The 23,593-nt window shown below is 37.0% G+C and overlaps 1 protein-coding gene across 3 annotated transcripts in view; it reads left to right on the forward strand.

The window, feature by feature from the left end:
• The window catches only part of HPGD (15-hydroxyprostaglandin dehydrogenase), a 42,743-nt gene extending 21,618 nt beyond the window's left edge, over window positions 1-21,125 (forward strand). For 2 of the 3 annotated variants that reach the window (XM_044680673.1, XM_044680672.1), the window contains 4 exons: window positions 3,878-3,974; window positions 15,839-15,915; window positions 19,424-19,587; window positions 20,623-21,125. In XM_044680673.1, coding sequence (XP_044536608.1) covers window positions 3,878-3,974; window positions 15,839-15,915; window positions 19,424-19,587; window positions 20,623-20,761 — 477 coding nt within the window. In that variant the 3' untranslated portion in view covers window positions 20,762-21,125. The remainder of the gene's footprint in view (window positions 1-3,877; window positions 3,975-15,838; window positions 15,916-19,423; window positions 19,588-20,622) is intronic. The other variant, XM_044680674.1, reaches the window with a different exon arrangement.
• The last annotated feature ends 2,468 nt before the right edge of the window (window positions 21,126-23,593 follow it).

Genomic DNA, 23,593 nt, shown 5'->3' on the forward strand with positions numbered 1-23,593 from the left:
TTATATAAACACTACTGAATGTCTCTCAGGCCATCTAGATACTTTCCATAAAGATTCAATAGCATTTATTAGATTATTACACAATCCAAGGAACCATCTGAGTCTGTGTGAGGTCAAAGTGATCCTCTCATTTTATGTTGGGAAAACTATGGCACACATGCCAGAGGGGGCCACTCTCTTCCCTCTCCCAACACATGCCTGAGGACATTTCTTTTATTACCCACCCCTTTGCCCAGCCACTCAATGGGAGCACTTCCTCCTTCCCCTGTCTGAGGTAAGGCAGGGGCTCACATGTGGTATGAGGGCTGCAATTTGGGCACTCGGTCTCTAAAAGGTTCAAAAAGTTCACCATCACTGCTCTAGTTTATAGGCAGCTCCAGATGAAAAATATATGGTATAGAGCAGTGGTTCCCAAACTTTTTTGACCTACTGCCCCCTTTCCAGAAAAAAATATTACTCAGCCCCCTGGAAATTAATTTTTTTTAATTTTAATAGCAATTAATAGGAAAGATAAATACACCTGTGGCCATCACCGCTCTCCTGGATCTTTGACGCCCCCACGAGAGGGTGGTAGCACCCACTTTGGGAATCACTGGATAGAGGAATGTATGAACTATAATGAGAAGTTAAGAATGGAAAACGAGGAAGGGAAAAAGGAAGAAAGGGGGAATAAATATCTGAATAAAAGCAATATTTTCAGGAACCAAGAAGATAAGAGAAATCAAGAAAGTTAAGAAATAGTTATACAGTTTGTGTGATAAATAAGAAATAAACATATTCATCATGCTTATCCTAAATCAGAACGGAAGAATGAAGTAAGAGATAAGAGAAATGACATATAGGGAGATTATGGTAATGGGTAAGTTATTATGGATAGGAAAAAGAATTAAATGTTAAGTGCTCTACACAGAGGGAAGGGTATGTTGGAACCTACTTATACCAACTAAGGAGATCATTTGTGAAATTTTCAGTGTGAACATTTATACCTCTTGGAAATCAGTAAGCTCTATAAAGTAAGGCTTAATTTATTATTTTGATGATTGTCTTGAGTTAGAAAATTGATGGATAAAACGTTAATACTGAAGATTAAACTTAAAAGTGTCACATATAATCCCCACCTCAGCCCACTATTAGACATTCACCAGCAAATCCCTTTCAGAGAGGCAGAGATAAGCAAATTGAAAAGAAAATCGAATTCAAGAAGAGATGGCTAAGAAGGGAGGCCAACTTTAATTCACTGTCAGACAAGAAAGTTCTTTACAATTTTTTTTATTCTAGGCTTAAACATTACCCCTCACAGGAACACTTTCATAAAAACTAAGAATAAACTTCTTACCCTTTCTAGCTAATTAAAAATGGAATGGTCTCAAGACAACATGTGTGGCTCTGTACTAGATGATTTTAAGCAGAGGCTGAAAGAGCACATACTAAGATGTTGGAGGGACATACCTCCTTCATTTAGAATGTTGCAGAGAACAGCATCTGAGGTTTCTTCTAAGGCTGAAATGTTATAAATTAGACCTAGATCATTAATACATTTACCTCATGGCATTCATGGGAGAATGGGCAGAACAATGAAATAGGAAGATTATAATAAAAAGTTTTACTACAAGGCAAATAGAAAGCCAAAATTTAATGCTCTATATGTAAGGATTTTAGGGCAGCTAGGGAACACAGTGGATAGAATGCCTGGGTTCAAATCCTACCTCAGATACTTCCTAGATGTATGACCATGGCCAAGTCACTTAATCTTGTTTGCCTATCCCTTGCATTCTGTCTTAGAGTTGTTACTAAAACACACAGTAAGGGTTTCAAGAAAACTTATTTTTATCTAAAGTAGTCTCCATGGGGGCAGCTGGGTAGCAGTGATTTGAGAGCCAGACCTAGAGACAAGAGGTCCTAGGTTCAAATCTGGCCTCAGACACTTCCCAGCCATGTGACCCTGGGTAAGTCACTTGACCCCCATTGCTACCCTTACCATTCTTCTGCCTTGGAGTCAATACACAGTATTGACTCCAAAACAGAAGGTAAGAGTTTAAAAAAGAAAATCTAAAGTAGTTTCCATGATAGCAAAATATAAGTACTGAAGAAGCTGAAACTTGAAGAGGCTAAATGACTTAGTGATAGTCACATAGTTAGTGTCAAAGGCAGGATCTGAACCAGGACCACTGACGCCAAGGCAAGATTTCTATTCCATTCTCTGAAGAGGGTTCCAATTGGTCAAATCATATCAAATATTCATTTTTGAAACTACTTTGAAATAAGTCTTTGCTAATGTAGGGGGAGGAGAAGAATGAAATAGTGGATAGAGAGACTTGGTCCTGAAGCTAGTAAGACCTGAATTCAAGTTTCACCTCTGACAGCCTTAGTATATGTGTGTGCACCCACGTGGTATTGGAAATATGGAAATTGTCTATCAACCAAGTTGTAAGTAAATTCATGAGAAGGGTTATAGGTAAGAAGCAAAGTGCTAATAAAATGCTACCTAGATGTTGTTCAGGCTTGCAAGAGGCTTGGGCAGAAACTGGCAGAATATAACAGACTTTGGTAATTCTATCCTTCTATATTTTTTTTCTTTCCTCTTATATAAACAATTAAGTTGTGTGTTTTGGCTTGGAGGACTGGGGGCAGGAAGAAGCCTCTGGATTCGCTTATTTACCCTCTAGTCAGCTTAATGTCAAATTGACTTATTGCACAAATGAATAGGATTTTATTTTAATTTTGTATTACAAAACAACTACTGTGTAAGACCGACCTCTCTGAGTACTTGTTTGGGAAGCCCCAAAAAGTTTTAAAGCAAGGGCATGTCAGTTAGATAAGTAAGTACTCCTCCCCTCAGACTCATTAAAAATCAGTTTCCTCTTCATTCCATCCTTGAAAGCCAGATAAACGTAAGTAGGAATCATGAAATCTCAAACAAGTTTTTGTTTTCCAAAACTGAGTCACAGAGGTGAGGAAGCATGAAACATTAAAGGAAATATATTGCAGGCATCGCTTTTACTTTACAAATCATTTATGTCTTTGTTGAAATCTTAAATTCTAGAGGCAGATTGGGAAGAGTATATCTGACCTGAAGATTAGCAAATAAATTAATAAATGGTTACTGGTCAATTGATAATAAACACAAGAATGACGGAGCCTGAGAAGTATTCAGGAGACAGAAGTATCAATGATATTGGAATATGGACACAGATTGTCAAGAAGTTAAAACAAAATTAAGAAAAGAAACATATGAGACCATTTGCTAATTCTGATCTGTGGGCTTTCTAGGTGACTCTCAACCTAAGAATGACTTAAAGTTCATCGCAGTAGCTGCTCTACTCCCTGGCAAGTTTAAAGAAAATGCAATAGTATTTCTGGGGAAAGCAAATAATGTAGGTGATGTTTTACAAAGCAACAACATGGAACTGTCCTGGATTTGGAATTAGAGGTCCTGAGTTCAAATACCAGTTCTGCTACCATGTGAACTTGGCCAAGTCACTTATCCTCTTTGTCTTAGTTTCTTCTTCTGCAAAATAAGTGTTGATAATAACTTAATGATGATAATTATAATTATGGACGATAACAATAATAGCTAGTTTTTATATAGTGTTTAAAGTTTTCAAGATACTTTTAAAATACTATTTATTTTAATACATTAATGACAGCTGAATAACATCAGAGGGCCTTTTCATCTCTAAAACTATGATCCTAAATTTTACAATCGTGTGGTGAGTGTGGCAATTATTTGGTAGATAAAATTTAGGTTCAAAAATGATTGATTTTATTTTGCTTCAAGGAATGTTCAAAGATATCTTGAAATACGAAAGTGCTTTACCTACTCAATAACTGGCAAAATCAACCAATACATTGATTTCTCCATTTTTCTCTCTATCAGGTTTCTGTGATTAGTGGAACATATCTTGGACTGGAGTACATGAGTAAACAAAATGGAGGTGATGGAGGGGTCATCATCAACATGTCATCTCTGGCAGGTAAGAAAAGCCAGAACAGTAAAGGGAAATACTTTTTTTTTTCCCTTTCTGAGTTAATTCCATATATTTCTTCTTTTATCTGTGTTTCTAAGAGACAGCCATCTGTTTGAAAAGGAACAAGAATTTGTGTTTTTATTTTCCTAATGGTTTTGTTCCTTTGTGGATTTACATTGTTTCCTTGTTTTGGGCTCTTTCATAGATATATAGATATTGTGTATATAATTGTATGTATAATTACAAAGATATCCATACATATATGCATATATGTATATATACATGATATACATGTATGAAAACAGGTATATCTATTTAATATATATATTACATGTACCACAATAGTCCCCAAATTTCATCAAGATGGGTATTACCTGGACAGTATGGATCCCAACACTTTAGTAAATGAGTCTTCATTACTTGCTATGACCAAAACCAATCAAGCATCATCCATTCTCAAATCTTTTGGTGATGGTGATTGTTTTCTCCATTTGGCTAAGCTGGACCCGGGATGACCAGGCACTGTTAGATCATATATTCTACTGTCCTTGAGAACCTATGAACCCTGAACCACTCTCCCACCAAAGTGAAGCATCAAAGAAACTCTATTGAAGATACCACTTATGTACATTCACATATAACTATACATCTTCTGTTTATTCAATCATTTCAGTCATGCCCAACTCTGCGTGGCCCCATGTGGTATTTCTTGACAAAGATACTGGAGTCGTTTGCTATTTCCTTCTCTAGCTCCTTTTGCAAATGAGAAGACTGAGGCATATGTATGTACATATGTGGTAGAGAGGAAGAAGCATCAGAATGACTTTAGTAAAGGATATGGTACATAGATATTCACCTATTTAAATCTATGTGGGTGAGTATCCATGTGGCACAGTAGAAAACAATGAGAGTTGGAGTTAAAAGACCTGGGTTAAAATCCTGTCTCTCCTGCTCTGTATGGATGTCCTTGGGCAAATCCCTTAATAGTTCTAGGCACCCTTCTCTCACCTGCAAAATAAGAGGGTTGGACTACAGGATATTTCTTATTCTTCCACCTCTAAACCAATGATTTTTTTTTGTATGCATGTGTATGTTACGACCCCTAGATAATAAAGGGTTTTTTTAAAAGGCAATGGGGGTCAAGAGACTTGCCCAAGATAACATAGAAGTATCTGAGGTCAGGTTCGAACCCAGGACCTTTGTCTTCAAGCCTAACTATTCACTGAGCCACTTAGCTGTCTCTCCAAACTGCTTCTTGATTAGGTATCAATTATGACTCACAAGTCAGGCTACAACAAAATTGTGACATTACCAAGTTTTTCATTCACCCCCTCCTTCCTACTTGGGGATCAACTACCTTCACTGGCCTGCATTTCCACCTTGCCTGATGCCTTCATTCTGCCTCTTTCAGACCCAAAGCTCCAATGGTGGTCCTGGCACTCAGTACCCCATTAAGCTTCCTCTAGTCAACCTGCCTCCTTGGCACATTCCAGTGAATTTAGCAGGCCTCTATCTCATTTCCTCAGGACCAGATTGCCTCCGATTTTTACAGTGACAGCTTGCTGATCTAATGGACAAATTCAGGATAATATAATAATAGGAGAAAACTAAGTAGCTATTTCTGCACTCCCCAAACTTGTCTTTGCCTAAACCCTGTCCTTTACCTTCATTTTAGCAATAGCTCTCTATATACATTCTTTTGCTCTTCCCTCTTGCCCTCTACCCCACTAAAGCAAAACAGTGGCTTTAATGACTATGTAGAAGGGAAGGAATCTACCATGAAAGGATAGATTTGAGAATTGATAATATAGAGCCAGGGGACCTTCATGTACCCTTTAGATCGCACTTTGTAGGGGGCAGCCTCCTCCTCCTCTGCTAGGATGTTTTTGCTGTCATGAGCTCAAGAGTTCTTTGGTGATTGTTAGGTGTATGCACATGTTCAATGCTGGTTTTCCTTCTTTCTTTTTTTCCATCATTTCACATTTAGCCCCAATTTATTTCCTGCCCATTTGATACCCATTTGAACCATGAGATATCTATGGTTGTCTTCAGCTCTGCCAGAGGCTATCAATTATTCTTTGCACATAGCAGAGACCTTTAGTGTTCCAGTTAAAAGCTTGGTTGAGACAGCTGGGTTGGGCTGGAAGATTAATGAGTAATGGACAGTGACGTAGAGAGAGTACCGAATGCAATTAAGGAGCTTAACCAACAGGGGAGTAGCTAAAGGGCTTGAGTGGTTGGTTACTCAGCATGCAGAGAGAAGGGTGTGCTCAGGTCTGAAGACCTGGAAATCATACTGATAATTTGTCAGACACAAACACTCTTCCTCACAGACTTCTTGTCAACAATAAATGACACCCAAACATTCCTTCTCATGGTCACGTACATTTTGGATTCTTTGATGGAAGCAGGGTGGAGTATGACTATAGGATCCTGAAACTGGAGCCAAAAGGAATTGGGTTCATATTCTAATTAAGACACTGACTAGTTATGTGACAAAGGATGGAGGGAGGAAGGAGGGAAAAGAAAGAGAGAGAAGGATAAAGGAAGGAATAAAGGAAGATGGGAAAGGAAGGGAAGGAATGGAAGAAAAGGGAAGAAGAAGTGAGGAGGAAGGAAGGAAGGAACAAAAGGAAAAAGAAAGAAAGAAAGAAAGAAAGAAAGAAAGAAAGAAAGAAAGAAAGAAAGAAAGAAAGAAAGAAAGAAAGAAAGAGAAGGAGGGAGGGAGTAAGGGAAGAAAGAGAAGGGAGGGAATAGTGAAGAAAGAAAGAGGGAAAAGGGGAAGTAAGAAAAGAAGAACATAAATTTATTTAGGACTCACTGTGTTCCTAGCACTGTACCATGTGCTTTACAAATATTATCTTCTTATTTGATCCTCACCACAGCACTAGAAAATAGATGAAATTATTATCCTCATTTTAGAGCTAAGGAAACAGTTGCAGCGAGTGCTTAAGTGACCTTCCCAGTGTTACACTAAGGCTGGACTTGTCCTCATCTTCCTGACTCCAGTCACTATCCAGGATGCCACCAGGCTTGATATTAGCAAGCTGCTTAACCTACCCCAACCTTAGGATTTCTTACCCATAAAATGAGGACTACATGTGTAGTACGAGCTCCACAGGGCTGTTGTGAGGCTCCAGTGAGTTCTTGATAGAAAGTGCTTTGCAGACTTTCCATCCCTCTATGCATCAGTTATTATCCTGAAGAAAAAACTAGATTGAGTGATGCGAGGATCATGCCCTTTTATGTTATCTTCTGTGCTACAGGGAGGGAAAGAGGTGCATTACCCATTGTTTACTAGTGATAGAAAGAGCCAAAGGACAATTGTTAGCGAAAGGTGATTTTATCCCATCCCTCTTCTGCAACATTCCCTAGCTACCAGGGGCTTAACATTCATAGGAATAATTCCAATACTATGAAATTTAATTCAAGATATAGTTATTAAGCAAACATTATGTTCCAGGCACTTTGCATGTTAGTGATATAGCCCAAAACCAAGCCACGTTGCCTTAAATATAAAATATATTCAAAGTAATTGCAGTGAGGGAGGCTCTAGCATCTAGGGATGGGGCAGTAGGGTCAGACTAGACCTCATGAAGAAGCTGGCACATGAAATGAACTTGGAAGGAAGGTCCCCCTTGAAGCCTTTCCTGATTCTGAGTAGGAGGTGAGAAGGGAGCACAGCCGATACGAGGCATGAGAAGAGAAAAAATGCCAGGCATGGGGAATTGCAAGTGGGTCAGCTTGACCCAAACTCACTGCTCAAAATGATTGAAAAGTAGCCTGGATCCAGATTGTAGAAGATTTTAAAAGCCAAACAGAGGAGTTTTCAGTTTATCCTGAAGCCAACTGGCAACCCTTAGAGCTTCTTGAACTGAGAAGGGGTCTGATTAGACTTATGTTTTAGGAATACTATCTTGGCAGCAATGCAGAGGATGAATTGGAGACTACAGATACTCCCATCAGAATCATGAAAAAGTCTAGTAAGTTATGCTCTGAAGCATCATCTATTTACAGATGTTCCAATTTTTGGACAAAGCAGGTCTTGGGGTAGTAGATGGTTCAGTGGAAGATTCATCTTGCTGAGTTTAAATCTGTCCTCAGACCCTTACAGCTATGTGACCCTGGGCAAGTCACTTTAACCCTATTTGCCTCCATTTCCTCCTCTCTAAAATGAACTGGAAAAAGAAATGGCAAACCCACTCCAGAATTTTGGCCAAGAAAACTCCAAAGGGAGTCACAGTCATACAAGACTGAAACAACAAAAAGACTTTGAATGCCCTTTATCTGTGTATTTTTAACTATATGGAGATTACCTAACATAACAATCATCCCTACTTATTCAACCAATAAACTGTATTCAGCGATGAGTAGGTATAAACTGTATTTTGGGAGAGAAAGATGGAGAGCATAGGGCAGTTAAGTAGTGCAGTGGAGAGGATGCTGGATTTGGAGTCAAGACAATCTGAAATCAGATCCTAAAACTCATCAGCCATGTGACCCAAGGAAAGTCACTTATCCTCTCTCAGTTCCCAGTTTCTTCATTTGTAATGTGGGGAAAAGAACAACACCCCCCTCCTTGGGTTATTGTGAGGATCAAATGAGTTAACATAGGTCAAGTGCTTTGCAAACTTTAAAGCAGTATATAAATGCTAGTTATCATTAATGACACTTCTGTACTAAAATAGATATCCTCTTAGAATCAAAACAAATGCTGTTGTTGGAAGGAAGACATTTTGTGATTTTGTTTTTTTAATTTTGTAATTGCACAAAAGATTTTGTGACTTTTGACGCTTGGGGCATAAAAAATAGAAAGGATTTTAAAAATGCAAACTCTAGAAAGGCATGTAAACCAATAACCCAGGAAAATAATTTCATCTTCATGATGATTTTTAGGTCAGCTCTCCAGATCCTATACTTTTGCTTTTTTAATCTTTTTCATTAATAATAATATGAAACAAGATAGTATTCATTTTATTCTAACAGTGTGAAAATTAGACTTGGGATTTAAAAAAAATATATTTCTGGTTTGCCTTTTCTATTTAGTGTGAGGATAGAGATTAGACCCGTGATCTCATGGGTTCTTGTTCAGTTGCTTCAGTCGTGTCCAACTCTTTGGGACCTCATTTGGGTCTTCTTGGCAAAGATATGGAAGTGATTTTCTAGTTCCTTCTCCATCTCGTTTTTCAGATGAGGAACTGAGGTGAACAGGGTTAAGTGATTTGGCCAGAGTCACATAGCTAGTACGTGTCTAAGGCCAGATTTGAACAAAGGAAGATGAGTTCTCCTCTTTCCAGGTTCAGTGCTCTAGCCACGTTGCCACTTAGCTGCCCTGATTTCATTAGTACACGGATCTAGGATCTAACTCCCAGAGAAGGAAACACCCTCCACTAAAAATGTCAGCACTATTCTATATTTTATTCACTCTGCTAGATTCTAGAGAACCACCTGGAACACAGAGAGATTATAGGACTTCCCCAGGGTCCTGTAGCTATTATTTGGTAGAGGCAGAACTTGACACCAGGTTTTCCTAGTTGCAAGGTCAGCTCTCTCTCCACTACACACAGTCTTCTCTTTTCATACCTTCATCACTAGTGATCCATGTTCTCATCTGTGTTATTACTCTCTTCACCAACTTCAATTCCACCTCGTCCACACCTTAGAAGACAGTATTCCTGAATGGGTCAGGGACAGGGAAAGGAGATCTCAATGACTGGGTAACCAACTTTCTGAAGAAGAGCCTCCAAAATTATCTAAGCCAAGCCTTGGAAGACCGACGGACACACAACACATCACTAGACTTATATTCCAAATCCTATCAGCTTTGGTAAGATATACCAAAGACTGTATTTTAAGTGGTACAATGGAGAGAGCACCAGGACTGCTGTTAGGACCCAGGTTCAAATATGGTCTCAGATACCTCCTAGTTGTGTAACTCTGGGCAAGTCACTTAATGTGGATCACCTAGCCCTTCCCCCTTTTCTGTCTGTACTAAGCTGGATGGTAAAGGTCATTTGGGAGCAGTGTTGGGGAAACTGTATTTTAGCAAGTAGCATCCTTTTCAGAGAAGCCAGGGCCAACTAAGGAACAAAGTATATAAGCTCCTTGAGGACAGGACATGTTTCACTTTGACAGATACTTGTTGATTGATTTTATTTTTCTCTTTCTATTTTATCAAATACAAATGGCCTAAATGTATAGTCCTATCTGATAACAAGCTTTACTGACTATCTTTGGCCTTTGAAGATTTGATAGAAAGTTAAAAGGGGGCGGGCACACAGGAAATTTGGTACCATTTAATAAGGCTGGCCCATAGCAAAGTTCTGAGGACGTGGCCCCAAATTGCTTCTTGATATGGTTTCAACTTCAAGGTCTTTTTACTTCTGTGCAAATAAAAAGACTGCTAATAATGTTAAGTAAATGTAAAAAAGTAAAAGTAAACTAAAGTAAAAAACTAAAAATAAACTGAAAATAAAAAGTAAAATGTAATTTTTTAAAACAGCATATGCCCACTAAGTAAGAATAACTCTGGGGGCTTTTTTATCCCCCTTTGGTAAAGCTTTTCACTTTTAATAGTAATCTAAAATAATCTCCCCATTTTTACAAGAATTAACAAAATTGCAAGAGTTTTAGAGAATCCAAATTCATTTCTGAGATGAATTTACAGGTCTGTTCCTGTAATCTTTACATAGGCAAAACTCCCAGGAAAGTCTAGATGAAAAGATTTGACTGCTAAACCAACACTGTTCCAGGTAACAACAGCAGCACTATTCTAAGTCTTTTTACATTTGAGTTGAGTTTTTTTAAGTGTTTTAACAAGATTAAACTCTTTTAGAAGAGGAGCAATTTAACAAGGCCTTTCAGTAAAAGCCTCTTCTGAAGTCTCAAGATGTTATTACTCTGGGTTCTCAAAGGGTGTGTCAGCAGGAACACAACCTTTACAGGTTTTCAAAGGCTAGAAAGATTTCCAGTGGGACTTATGGTCTTAGCTGAGGAGCCAGCCAAGGCAAGCTCCAGGAGGTTTGGGACTAAAACTCAGTGAAGAATGATGTGGCCATAGCAGTTAGTGATTTATTTATTAAAGCATGATGGAAGTGGCAATCTGCCTTAGTGAAGAGGGTGCCATATCATTGAAATGACCATCAGTCTTTTGAAGTAGCAAAATTAAATTTTTTTAAATAAAAAATTATAAAGCTCAAAAAAAAGCAATCATCTATACCAGTGATGAACAAACTTTTTAAAGAGGGGGCCAAAGGAAAGGAAATGCTCATCTGTCGGTCTGTTTCTAAGGCAACTCTTTTGAAGTTTCATTGTATTGTATCCTACTCATTGTATTTGTCAAATTAGGATTAATGTTGGGTGGTGGATAGAACATTTCAGGGGGCCCGCATCTGGCCCTCCAGCCATAGTTTGCCCATCATTGAATACTAAAAGGACATTGGCTCAAAAGATCAAATGATTTTGTATGTAAAAAATTAAAATTAAGAGTTTTTTCAATTTTTTCTGACCTCACGCAGGAGTTTTAACCTGAAGTCCATAGACCAAATAAATAAATAAATAAATAAATAAATAAATGTTTCAGTGTACCTACACTCTTAGGGGGACTGTGGTCAGTGTAGAGTTTGTCCTGCTTCAGACACTTATTAATTATATCACACTGGTCATTTGAATGCCTGCCTCAGTTTCCTCATCTGTATTCCCCAGAGTTGTTCTGAAGATCAAATGAGGCAATATTTGTAAAGTTCTGTACAAATTTTAAAGAGTTATAAAAATATTAGTTGTCATTTTCATTATTATCATTATTTGGCTCCTTTGTAATACATTTTTTTTATTTTATGTATTTAAAAACATTACACTGATAAGGAATGCATAGGCTTCACCAAACTGACAAAGGCATCTATGACACAAAAGAAGATTAAAAACCTCTGACTTAATCACCTCTTCTCAAGTGCTTACATTTGTAACTAATTTATGTCCAAAAACAGCCCAGAGGGCAAATTATTAGTTTCATGCACTTCAAGAGGATATGTTTCAAATATTACCTAGTGATTACTATGCTCATCAGTACTTCAGTGAAATGATAATAATTAATAATAGTACTACCCCGAGGTACTTTTTCACAAAAGCATATTTTCAAAGAATAGTATTAACAATAGGAAGCTCAGGAAAAAGAGTGCCAGGTCTGGAGTCAGGAAAAATCATTTCCCTAAGTTAAAATCTGATCTCAAACACATAGTGCTTGTGTAACCCCGGGGCAAATTAATTAACTCCTTCCTCCTCAGTTTCCTAATCTCCAAAATGAGCTGGAGTAGGAAATGGTGAACCACTCCAGTATCTTTGCCAAGAAAACCTCAGATGAGGTCACAAAGAGTTGGAGATGACTGAAGAACAAATAAATCACAAACTTCTACATAACAATCCTCCGCATATTTGAAGACTATTCTCCTGATTCCATGAGGTTTCTTCCAGGCTAACATCTCATTTCCTTGAGGGTCTCTTCATACTACATGGACTCAAGGCACTTTCTCCATTCTCATTGCCTTCCTCTGGACGCTCTCCAGATCGTCAACGTCCTTCATAAATTCTGAGCCTAATATTTTAGTCATGAGTCTGCCCAGGACAGAAAATACTTATTAAAACCATCTCACCAACAGTGTTCCTCTTAATACTACTCTAGATCACATTCACTTTCTTTAGTTGCCTCATGTAATCCACTGAAATCCCATATTTAAGCGTATATCCTTCATCTTATTAAAGAACTGAATTAAAACATGGCACAGTGGAATGACTCATGGATCTCTAGTCAAGAGTTGAGAATGATTCATGATCCTACCAGATAATAGCAGCATGACCTTGGGAAAGACAACTAGGATCATAGTCTTAAAATAGGAAGAAGCCTTAGAGGTCAACAAATCCAGCAGTAATTTCCCCAAGATCATTCTGGCTAGTTCTCTTATAAAATAAGGGAGTTGGACTAAATGACCTTCAAGATCTCTGGGCTATGGCCTTCTATGTATTCACAACTCATTGTATTTAGAATAAACAAAATCCACCAGGAGTCTAAAAGATTCTTTAGGAACCAGGGAAGCCTTTACCGCCGTACCACCTGTGGAAATGAGTTTGTCTCTAGTCTCATGAGAAAGAGCCAACAAAACGAGTCTTCTAAATATTTCACTCACTACATACTTAAATATTGAATGAGGCGAGTTCAGAAGTTCAGGTTTGTGACAGTAGGAATTAATTCCAAATCACCCTTTGGAAGGCCTTTCTGCCTATCTGTTGATTACTTTCTTTTTCAGCCAAGAGAACATTCTTGATTTATTGTATATTTTGTAGCTATGTCAACTAATTTATCTCTATGTAAACTCGTCTCTGCATTTCCTAGGGTAATAATGGCAGTTCCCAGACCTGAAAAGATTGTTCAGGGTAGGTGAAAAAAGCTGAGGCTGGATTAAACAGAAACCCTATGTTTTCTTATTCTGGAGCAGCACTAAATAAATATAATTTAACCAACTGAATAGAGTACTATTTAGGGAGTCCCAAGACCTTGGGGCAAAGAGTGACTTTACTATGCACTATTTAGATGACTTTGGGGTAAATCTTTTCCCTCTTTCTAACCCTCAAGTTCTGCACCTAAAAAAATAAAGGGACTGGATTTGAAGGCCTTGAAAGATTTGCACATTTTAGATATCTGACCTTGTGATAGTAAGTGTAACTTAGTTGGGGTTTTTGCTAAAAATCATATTGAAAAGGCTAGATGAAGCCTAAGATCTGGCTTCCATAGAGTATATATCATCCAATCTTAAAAAGCTGTTTTTAAACTATTTTATTGAGACAACTTAAAATATTCATCCACTTTTAGTTTGATCTTTAAGAAACCTACTAGTTCTAAAAATCCCACAAACCTCAAGCTCCCATTACATTTTTTCTGTTCCCTGAAGGTTGTTGAAACTTGAGAGAGAGAACGGATGATAATTCCGGTATACTTTTCTCCTCTAATAAGAAACGTGGGCGATTCTAAAAATGCAATGTTGGACGTTGGCTTAAGTCAGAAAGCACTTTAGGTTCTTACTACACAAGGGACAAAGCGCAAATTACTGAGGACACAACCCAAAGACAAAAGGCAAAAATGGTCCCTTCTCTAAATGAGTTTATAATCTAATAGAAAAGGCAATATGCGAAAGATTGTGTCCAAACAAGATGAATATGAGATAACGTGGAAGTAATCTCAGAGGAAGGGTGTTAAGTTTAAAGAGCATTGGGGAAAGCTTCTTGCAGAAAGTGGGATATTAGCTGGGTCTTGAAGGAAGCTAGAAAAGCTAAGAGGAAGAGATGAGGAGGGAGACCATTCCAGGTTTGGGGAGAGCCCCCGAGGGGACTGCCCTTAGCCCCCTGCTGCTGGTGATGGACAGAGCTGGTGAAGAGGAAAAGGGAAATGGGGAGAGGCTGGCAGAGGCTAAGGGGCTCTCAAATCTTTGCCTCAAAACAGAACTCTCCTTTTCTCTGTTTTTCTTTGTTGTAGGCAGTTTCAATGGGAATAAGGATTATTGTGGGAAATAACTGATATAAAATAAAATTTAACTGTTAAAAGACACTCACAGACATAATACAGTTAAGTATATTTTTCTAACTTTAAGGTGAATTCAAAGAATGCTACAACATTAAAGTCTTTGATTTTCCAGGGTAGATATTTTGTTACCTTTGAATGATTCTTCTGGGTCTTTCAATGAACTCCAAAGTCAACATACTTTCTGAGTGGAAACTTGACATGCATCTTGGGAGTGGTTCAATCCTATATCTAGATTTGGAGTTTGGCATATACACTCAACTCATTTGGTGATTTTTCTGAGAATGGCTAGCTGAGTGGAAATGAATTCATTTTATTAGCAGTAGAATAACCATCTTAGAAATTAAAGATCTTTGGTTTCCTACACAGAGAAATCATTATAAGGGGCTGAGAAAGAAAGATATTATTGTAAGATCACGCAAACATATAGAACTGACTTGAAGAAGTAATGTAAATTGACCAAAGGAGCAGGGATGCGAGTTCACAAGTATACGTGTTAATCAAACCCCAAACTGGCAGGCACTTCAATGAAATAAGCTTGATAGTAATGCTTATTTTATGATGAGCCAGTTCCTTGAAAAGCCATGTTTTCCAGGGGCAAAAGGGCTGGAACGCTGTGTTAAAAAGGCTGGAGTCAGTTGGATTGTTAGAGATGATGGCTAATGATAAGAACCAGATCCAAATGAGGCTTTTGTTTGAGATGGTGATGCTGAGGTTCCCCTTGGCTCTACTATCCAGGAATAACACTCTGTAAAGAAAACATTCCTTGAAAAGGAGCTGGGAAGGAGGATTTGCTGCATAACAAATTGATGCTTTGGTTTTAGTTAATAAAATGATTCATAGGGTTCTCTAAATAAGAATTTCCTCCATGTATTATATTCTATTTAAAGATTATCTTCAACTTGCCAGGCTTAGAGGCAGAGAGTAATAACAATTCATTTATATGATAGCCTTATAATTTACTAAGGATTTTTCTCTTCACTATAGATGGGGCAAATTATCCTCCTTTTATAAGTGAAGAAGCTGAGTCTCATTCTTCACTCAACCTCTTGAGCATTCAATTAGACACATAAACTACTGAGGTCCTGGCTAGTAGAATAAGTGCATTTGGGTTAAGGAGGAGAGACAAAGAGTAAATTGCAAGTTTATCAAAATTGCATAGGGGTAAAGTGGTTATGGTTTTTTTTATTTGAAAGATTTGCCAAAATATTCTTTTTTTAGCTATAGCTACGCCAAATTGGTTGAATAGTTGTCCAGTGAAAAATAGTCTATTTACTTTTTCCTCTCATCTCTTTTTTTAAAGGACTTATGCCTACTGCACACCAACCTGTATACTGTGCTTCCAAACATGGAATAATTGGATTCACACGTTCTACAGCTGTGAGTAAATATATAGTGGCCCAAAACCTCACCATGTACCTTTAACTTAACACAGAATCTCTCTCTCTCTCTCTCTCTCTCCCTCTCTCTCTCTCTCTCTCTCTCTCTCTCTCTCTCTGTCTCTCTCTGTCTCTCTCTCTCTCTCTCTCTGAATTAGGAAATAGTTACATGAGAAAAATGGTAGCTAAATATCAAAATAGATAACATTCTAACCTTGGAATTGGGAAGACCATACACTTCCTAGCTCTGTATCCCTTAAACTTTGCTACATCAGTTTCCTCATCTGCAAATTCGGGGTAATAATAGTATCTACTTCACAGGTTTGGGGGGGAAGCAAATGATATATAAAGCATGTGGCAAACTTTAAGCAATACTAGCTATTATTATATATGATATTAATCTAATATAATACATAATGCAATATTCTACAGACCATGCAAGAAAAGAAGAAAGTGATAGTCTGTTTGACTTAAGAACTTCAAGGATTTGCAGTTTCATCAGTTCAAGTATTCAACATAGATAATAATTGTCTTCTAACTTAATAGATAATCTTAGACTAGTGATGGGCAAACTATAGCCCGCAGGCCAGATGCAGCCCCCTGAAATGTTCTATCTGGCTACACAACACTATTCCTAATCTGACGGATGCAATGAGTAGGATACAATACAATGAAACTTCAAAAGAGTTACCTTAGAAACAGACCGACAGATGAGCATTTCCTTTCCTTTGGCCCCTCGTTAAAAAGTTTGCCCATCACTGTCTTAGACAGTTGATAAAAATATATCCCGCTTTTGGTATGAACCTCTCCAAATACGGTGATATAGTCCTGGACAACAAATACATGATCAGTCCATTACTGGACTCGAAGCTTTTCCATCTTGGTAGATATTGACAGAACGTGTGCTTTGTTGGCTAAGCTTTTGAGAACCAGGATCATCTCTCCATACCAAGAGTTTGACTTGGAGGCTTCATTCTAAATTCTGGGGGGAGGGGGGATATTTCATATCTGTGATCCTTGATGGTTAAAAATAAAAGCCAGCTCCCCATTTTAAGAAAATCTAAACTTATAGATCTGTTCAATTCTGGAGTTAGTCACTATATTAGAGAATAAATCTTCAATACATTCTTCACCACTTGATTCTTTAAACATAGTATAATAAAAAAAAAAGCATCAGAAAACTTAGATTTTTGTCCTCATTCCACCATAACTCTATAGCACGTCTCTCCTTAACACTATCTCATACTGCCAGTATTTTCAAACTCTAGATTCTGACTGCAATCTTATTCAAGTAAAACCTAGGCTATTATAGTCTAAGTTATGTCTATACAGCTCCTGTTACCTGGACTGATCAACCCAAAATAAGTCAGATTTCTCTTGAAATATTTAGCCAGGACTAGAGGAAATTATATATAATTATATATTACTAATCAAATGATTAGCCTGTGTCAATCTGACCTAAGAATATTAAGGCTGAAAACAAAATAAAGCTTTTAAAAAAAAAAACTTTAACCCAGTGCTTTTTTAATTCAAGTAAAATGAGGAGTTAGGGCAAAGAAACTGGAACCTTTACTATCAGCTACAGTTTTTTTTGTTTTGTTTTGTTTGATTTTCTGTTTTTAAGCAGTAGCTGTTAGATAATTTATCCTCAGACTAATTCTACCAGATATATTTCATTTCTACTTTTTGCCTTATTGATAGAGCAATATCTCTTTAATAAGAGATAAGTTTTTAAATTTTGTTTTATAACTTTTAACATTTATTCTTAATTTACTTAATATTTGCCACAACTCATTGTGAAGTAAATAATCTGATTTTTTTTGTTACAAATGTTTCATCTTTGGATACTCGTCAACATGTCTCCCTTCTTATGGGAAATTAATGTTGCTGCCCTAATATCAGTAGGACATGTGCTCTGATTTATTTTTCCAATGTGACTATTAGTGTAGATGACTCAGCCAAATCATTCTCAGCATTTCCCCTGATGACCAATGAGTAGTATAATGAAGGGTGTAGTCTGCAACTATGAAACTAAATTTCTTTTTTTCCTCTGCAAAGTTGTAACTAGTCCAGGGATCAAACCCTATCAGATAGACCTCTTGAGAATTTTGTTTTATTCAACTCAACAAACTAACCTACATGAACACTAATGGAATCACCCTTCCATATCCCCTAATATTAGGTATAGTTTTTAATGAGATAGACCAGCTTCATAAGCAAGAAGGGATTAGTGACCTAAGTCAAGTTAGCCTTATTGGAGAACAAAATTGGGGCATTTTTTTCTAGTCACAACTAACATATCTCCTTGTCTCTCCATTAAGCCAAGAAAAGGCTTTTTGGGAAATTGAGGATCAGAAGATTTAGAGATGTAAGAAAAAGAATATCAGAGACAATCAAATCCAAAGGCTCTTTAATTGTTTTTTTCCTTAATATTTTGATAATGATTTCAATATAATTGGCTAACTTTTAGCCTAGGCAATGCTGACTACATAATTTTATGTCTTTATTTTATGCATTTAAAAAAATTTTTTTCAGTCCATAGACTTCACTAGCCTGCCAAAGATTACATGGCATACAAAAAAAGCTAAGAATCCCTGACTTTAATCCAACCTTCTCATTTTACAAGTGAGAAACCTGAAACCCAGAGAGTTAATTTGGGTTATCTGAATTGCTTTCATTCAGAAATTAAAGATTGTGCCAACCTACCTTAATGTTTTCCTCTCTGACGTCTGAAGGACTCTTAACTCTATCATGAGAGAACAGACTTTTTCCCATTACTTAAATGTTTTATTTCAATTAACATACTTTTGTTAAACACCTACTATGTGCCGTATTCTGTGTTAGCCTCTGGAGATACAAATATAAAATTTGATAGCCTCTCCCCTTAAAAGAACTTACCTCCTTCCTGAGGAGTTTGAAAGTGATACAACTTCACAAATTAGTTGAACATATATAGCATACAAATATAAGATGATTGAGAAGAAAACCCTTAACAATCTGGGGAAATAGGAAAGGTTTCTTGAAAGAGGTAGCCCTTGAGTTAGGATTAGTTATTCAGAGATCAAAGCTAAAGAAGGAGAGCATGGTAGGTGGAACAATCTGTGCAAAGGCAAAGGTAGGAAATAAGATTTCTCTTATTGGAAACAGCAATTAGGATAGCCTGACTGGAGCTAGAGTACTTGAATAGTAATATCTCATCCATCTAGAATGATAAGCTGGAGTGTGATTCTGAAGGACTTGCGGTTAGAAACTCTTGTTTTGCCATTGTATCTTTGACATCTAGTACAGTGCTTTTCATATGATTAACACTGCAGAGACAGTAAATGATTTCCCTAGGGTCTACTAAGAGGCAGGACTTAAACTCTGAATGCCAGTTCACTTTCTATGATTCCACGCTGACTCTTGTTCCGTTTTACATTTTACAAATATTATTGTATACCAATCCTATCAAAAACCGCAGTAATTTATGGAATCATTTTTCTTAACACATCTTTTGTTTTCATTTGTAGATGGCAGCTAACTATACGAAAAATGGTGTGAGAATAAATGCCATTTGCCCGGGTTTTGTTAACACACCGATTCTTCAGTCCATTGAAAAAGAAGAGAACATGGGACAATATTATGAATACAAGGATTGTATCAAAGATATGATGAAATTTTATGGAGTCTTAGAGTAAGTAGAGACCTCCATATTTTCTCTTACAAGTCTTGTAATACATGTGGGCAGATAATTCAGGACTCAAACAACTTTGTTTTGCTATAGCTCTGAAGCCAGGGATGACTTTTGGGGTTTTTAATATTGTAATTTTATGAGAGAAAGAATTCTACTGACTCTCTTACAAAATGAAGCTGGTTCTTTAACGTCTCAGTTATGTACAAAAGAGAATTTTATCAGTATCTATTTCCAAAACTAATGTAATCTTAAGATCTTATCTGTGGTTGATTGACTATCTCTGAAGATGGAGAGAAAGTGAACTGAACTGAGCCTCTGTTTTATTGGTATAGAAAACTCCCCAGGCGAGGTAACACCCCCCCACCCCAATCCCTGCCAATGAAACTTGACAACTACAATTTACATTCTTAGAAATCCTGCTTTAATTAAATCTTCCCAGAGTCATACATGTCAGCAATGTTACTTGAACTCAGGCCATAAGTTGATTCTAAAACCACACAGTCCTCTCAAATGTTAAATATTTATATTTAAATATATAAAATATATATTTATGTAAGTTCATGGGCTCCTTACCCACATTCTCCACTCTACCACGGCTAAACAACAGAAGTCATAATAACAGATGGAAACAGTAGCACCCAGCGACTTAATAAAGCCAGGAATAAGGTAGCATAGAATAGAGATCGTTTTTGCTGTTACATTTGACATTTTCTAGCTGGTGGGTGTCAAGTCAAGCACATGAAATAGGATGGGGAAAGACTCATCTAAATATGGTGAAAAGTAAATATGAATAATTCAGGCCCCAAGTGACCAAAGTCTAGTATGAGTTCTGACCTCTGTACTCTTTATCTAGTCTTCCAAAATCTTGTTAACTAAAACTAATGAGGAATAGCAATGTCTTCATCCTAAACATCTTCTAGATTAAATTGCCGAAAGCTAGAGGTAAGGGGTACTTTAGAAATCACTAAAAAAGGAAAGATGCCATCCCAAGCATCCCTACCTTTTAAAATTCACATGTCTTATTTCTATTTTTAGCCCATCGACCATCGCTAAAGGATTAATAACCATCATAGAAGATGATTCTCTAAATGGTGCAATTATGAAGATCACAACTTCTAAGGGAATTCACTTTCAAAACTATGATACAATTACGTATCATTCTAATACTCATTAAACATTTCACGAATTGACAACATCTGAATAGAAGTACAACTGATATATTCATGCACTTCTGGATTTGATTCATAGTATAGAAATTATCTGTTTTAAAGATATCATATAGCTTAAGTCCTTGAGAAAAATCTATAATGAAGAAGAATTGCATTTATGTGAGAAAACGTTAACATGTTAATGACAGTTTTACCTTGTGGTCTACCAAGCATGTGCTTAATAGTTATAAATCTGATATGTAGCATGGGCCAGAGATTTACATGGGAACTCTGAGCTCCGAAGACTGTAAAAGGATGTTGAAATACTATTGTGTGTTTTTTTTTAATCCAGTTAAGTGATTGGAACACAAATGATTTTTTTTTCCCGAACTCATGTTTTGTTTGATTTTTTTTTTAAACCCTTAACTTCTGTGTATTGGCTCCTTGGTGGAAGAGCCATAAGGGTGGGCAATGGGGGTCAAGTGACTTGCCCAGGGTCACACAGCTAGGAAGTGTCTGAGGCCGGATTTGAACCTAGGACCTCCCGTCTCTAGGCCTGGCTCTCAATCCACTGAGCTACCCAGCTGCCCTTGTTTGATTTTTTTAAATACTTGAATTGTTCTTTCATTCAAGCTGTTAGAAATATATTGTACACAATCGTTATCTCATATCAAATAATTGGTTTAATGAGCCAAGCTACAGGAAATAGCAAATGCTCAGCAATAATACTTTTAATGCTTAATGTATGCTCTTTGATATGAGCAACCCCTGTTCTTAAATTTTTTTAGTGTACTTATTGTGGCAGCTTCCCTTTGAAAGAATCAACTACAGTTGATATACTTATTACAGAGGGGAAGAAAGTCAGTGGCTAAGAATAGAATTTGGGACTATTGATTTCACAACTCAGCTTCCTGTCTTAGAAGAAATGCTGCCTTCTCATTTGTCCATCAAGACTTTTAGATTTTGATTGATTGGTCCACTTAATCAGCTATCTATGAATTCAGACTTGTGAACCCTATCTTCAAAAACTTTACTACTAGACTTTGAGGGCGGTGCATTTAGTACTTTCAATTCAACTTTAAAAAATTTCATGGAGGAAATAAAGAAAAGTTACCAACACTCCCCCCACCAAATTAAATTTAGATACTATTTTCTGAGAAAAAAAATCGCAACTATAATGTTTATTTCAAACTCAGTTTTCTTTTTAGCCAGTTTTCATGGATTTCAAAATTACCTGGCTCTTACTGAGAATGTTTGACTTAAATCTCTAATACATTAGCAAATCACTTCCAATTGGATGATCATACATCTCTTTCACTATTCAGGAGCTGATTTGGCAATAGCTACTAATGCTCTTGTGTGCCAAAAGCCATGATAGCTTGTAATAATAAAAATAGCCATACAATATTGACCCTTTTGCACGGGCATAATTATACACCACACGCCAATAAAGGATATGGTTATGTGACAAAGGGAAGAACTGGCTACCTTTCTCCAGGTGTACAAAAATGTTTTAGCTACCTTAATCCAGACTCCAACAGATGCCACAAAGAAATGAAAGCTCCAGATTCCTAACTTGACCATGGATTGTCTCAGTGTAGCCTAAAGGCTGGTGAATGTACTCTGCCTCCTAATCATCGGCTACTTCATATGAGTCAAGTCCTCTGTGAGTCATGTCGCAAGTGACTAGCGTACTTCATAAAGGAGAACAGATAGAGACTTTTAACACGTGATAGCACATGCAGTTACCGACTACAGTTCCATGGACTTAAGTAGGCATGAAGCCCTGCTGGCAATTTCCTTTTGGCTCACTAAGGAAACCTTTGGGACAGGAAGCCTCAACAAGACAGACAGCGACAGAAGATTCAGTTTGCCTTTGAAAAGGAGGTAAGTCGAATTGAGACTTGCCCTTCACTGGAATAGGCTAATGTCCATCACGCACAGACTTCTCCACTAGAATCCAATCAAATTGAATGTCACTGTTATAAGCCATATCTTCTCTTTGTCTTTTTTCATTTTCTCTCTGTGACTCAAAATCATACTTTGAAATGTGTGCAGAGTAATTCTGCAGATCCACCCGCATCCTGGCAGCTCCAAGCAAATATACTCAGTGCTAGAAATCCTCTCTTTCAAAACAAAACAAAAACAAAAACTTCAGAGCAGGTTTTGAAAAGCAATAGCTGAATTCAAAATTAAAATTAAAATTAAAAAAACAAAAAGCATAAGAAAGCATAAAGAAATAAATGAATGAATGAAGAAATAAATAAATGAGTAAAAGTGAGTAAAAAAAGAAAAGCAATAGCTGATCAGCAACAAATAAAAATGTGAGTGTATATATTAAGGAAAGTTGATTCACCTTTTAAAAAAATTCTGTAAATAGTGTTCATAATTCTGCCACATGATGTATTATGTAAGCCTATGAGTGGGGGAAAGAATCTCTTACTATGTTGGGGAAGTGCCAGTTCAGTGTGTGTTCTATATGTAGTTGCCTCTTATTTTGCCAGTGATATGCTTCCCCAGCTTTTGCTTTCTTTTGTGAATATAGAACTTTCTTCCAAATCCTCAGATCTTCTTCCTGCTTCCAAGGCACATGATCATTGACACTGAATAATAAAGGGTCCAAGGAACTTTTTTTTTTCTGCATAGATGGACTAGCCAATCTAGGTTTTAATGGGAGAAGATTGAAAATGTTCATTTGTCTCAACTATTTAGAATTTGTTGTGGTTGCTGAATGAATATGGAAAATTGGAAGTGCTCAAAGATGTACATTTTCAATAAAATTTAATGTATTTAAAGTACTATATCTGGTTCTTGAAGATTTTTTCTTATGTAAGAAAATGAAAAGGAAGTCTTCTCTG

The sequence above is a fragment of the Gracilinanus agilis genome, chromosome 6 (genome assembly GCF_016433145.1).
Source record: "Gracilinanus agilis isolate LMUSP501 chromosome 6, AgileGrace, whole genome shotgun sequence".
Lineage (NCBI taxonomy): Eukaryota > Metazoa > Chordata > Mammalia > Didelphimorphia > Didelphidae > Gracilinanus > Gracilinanus agilis.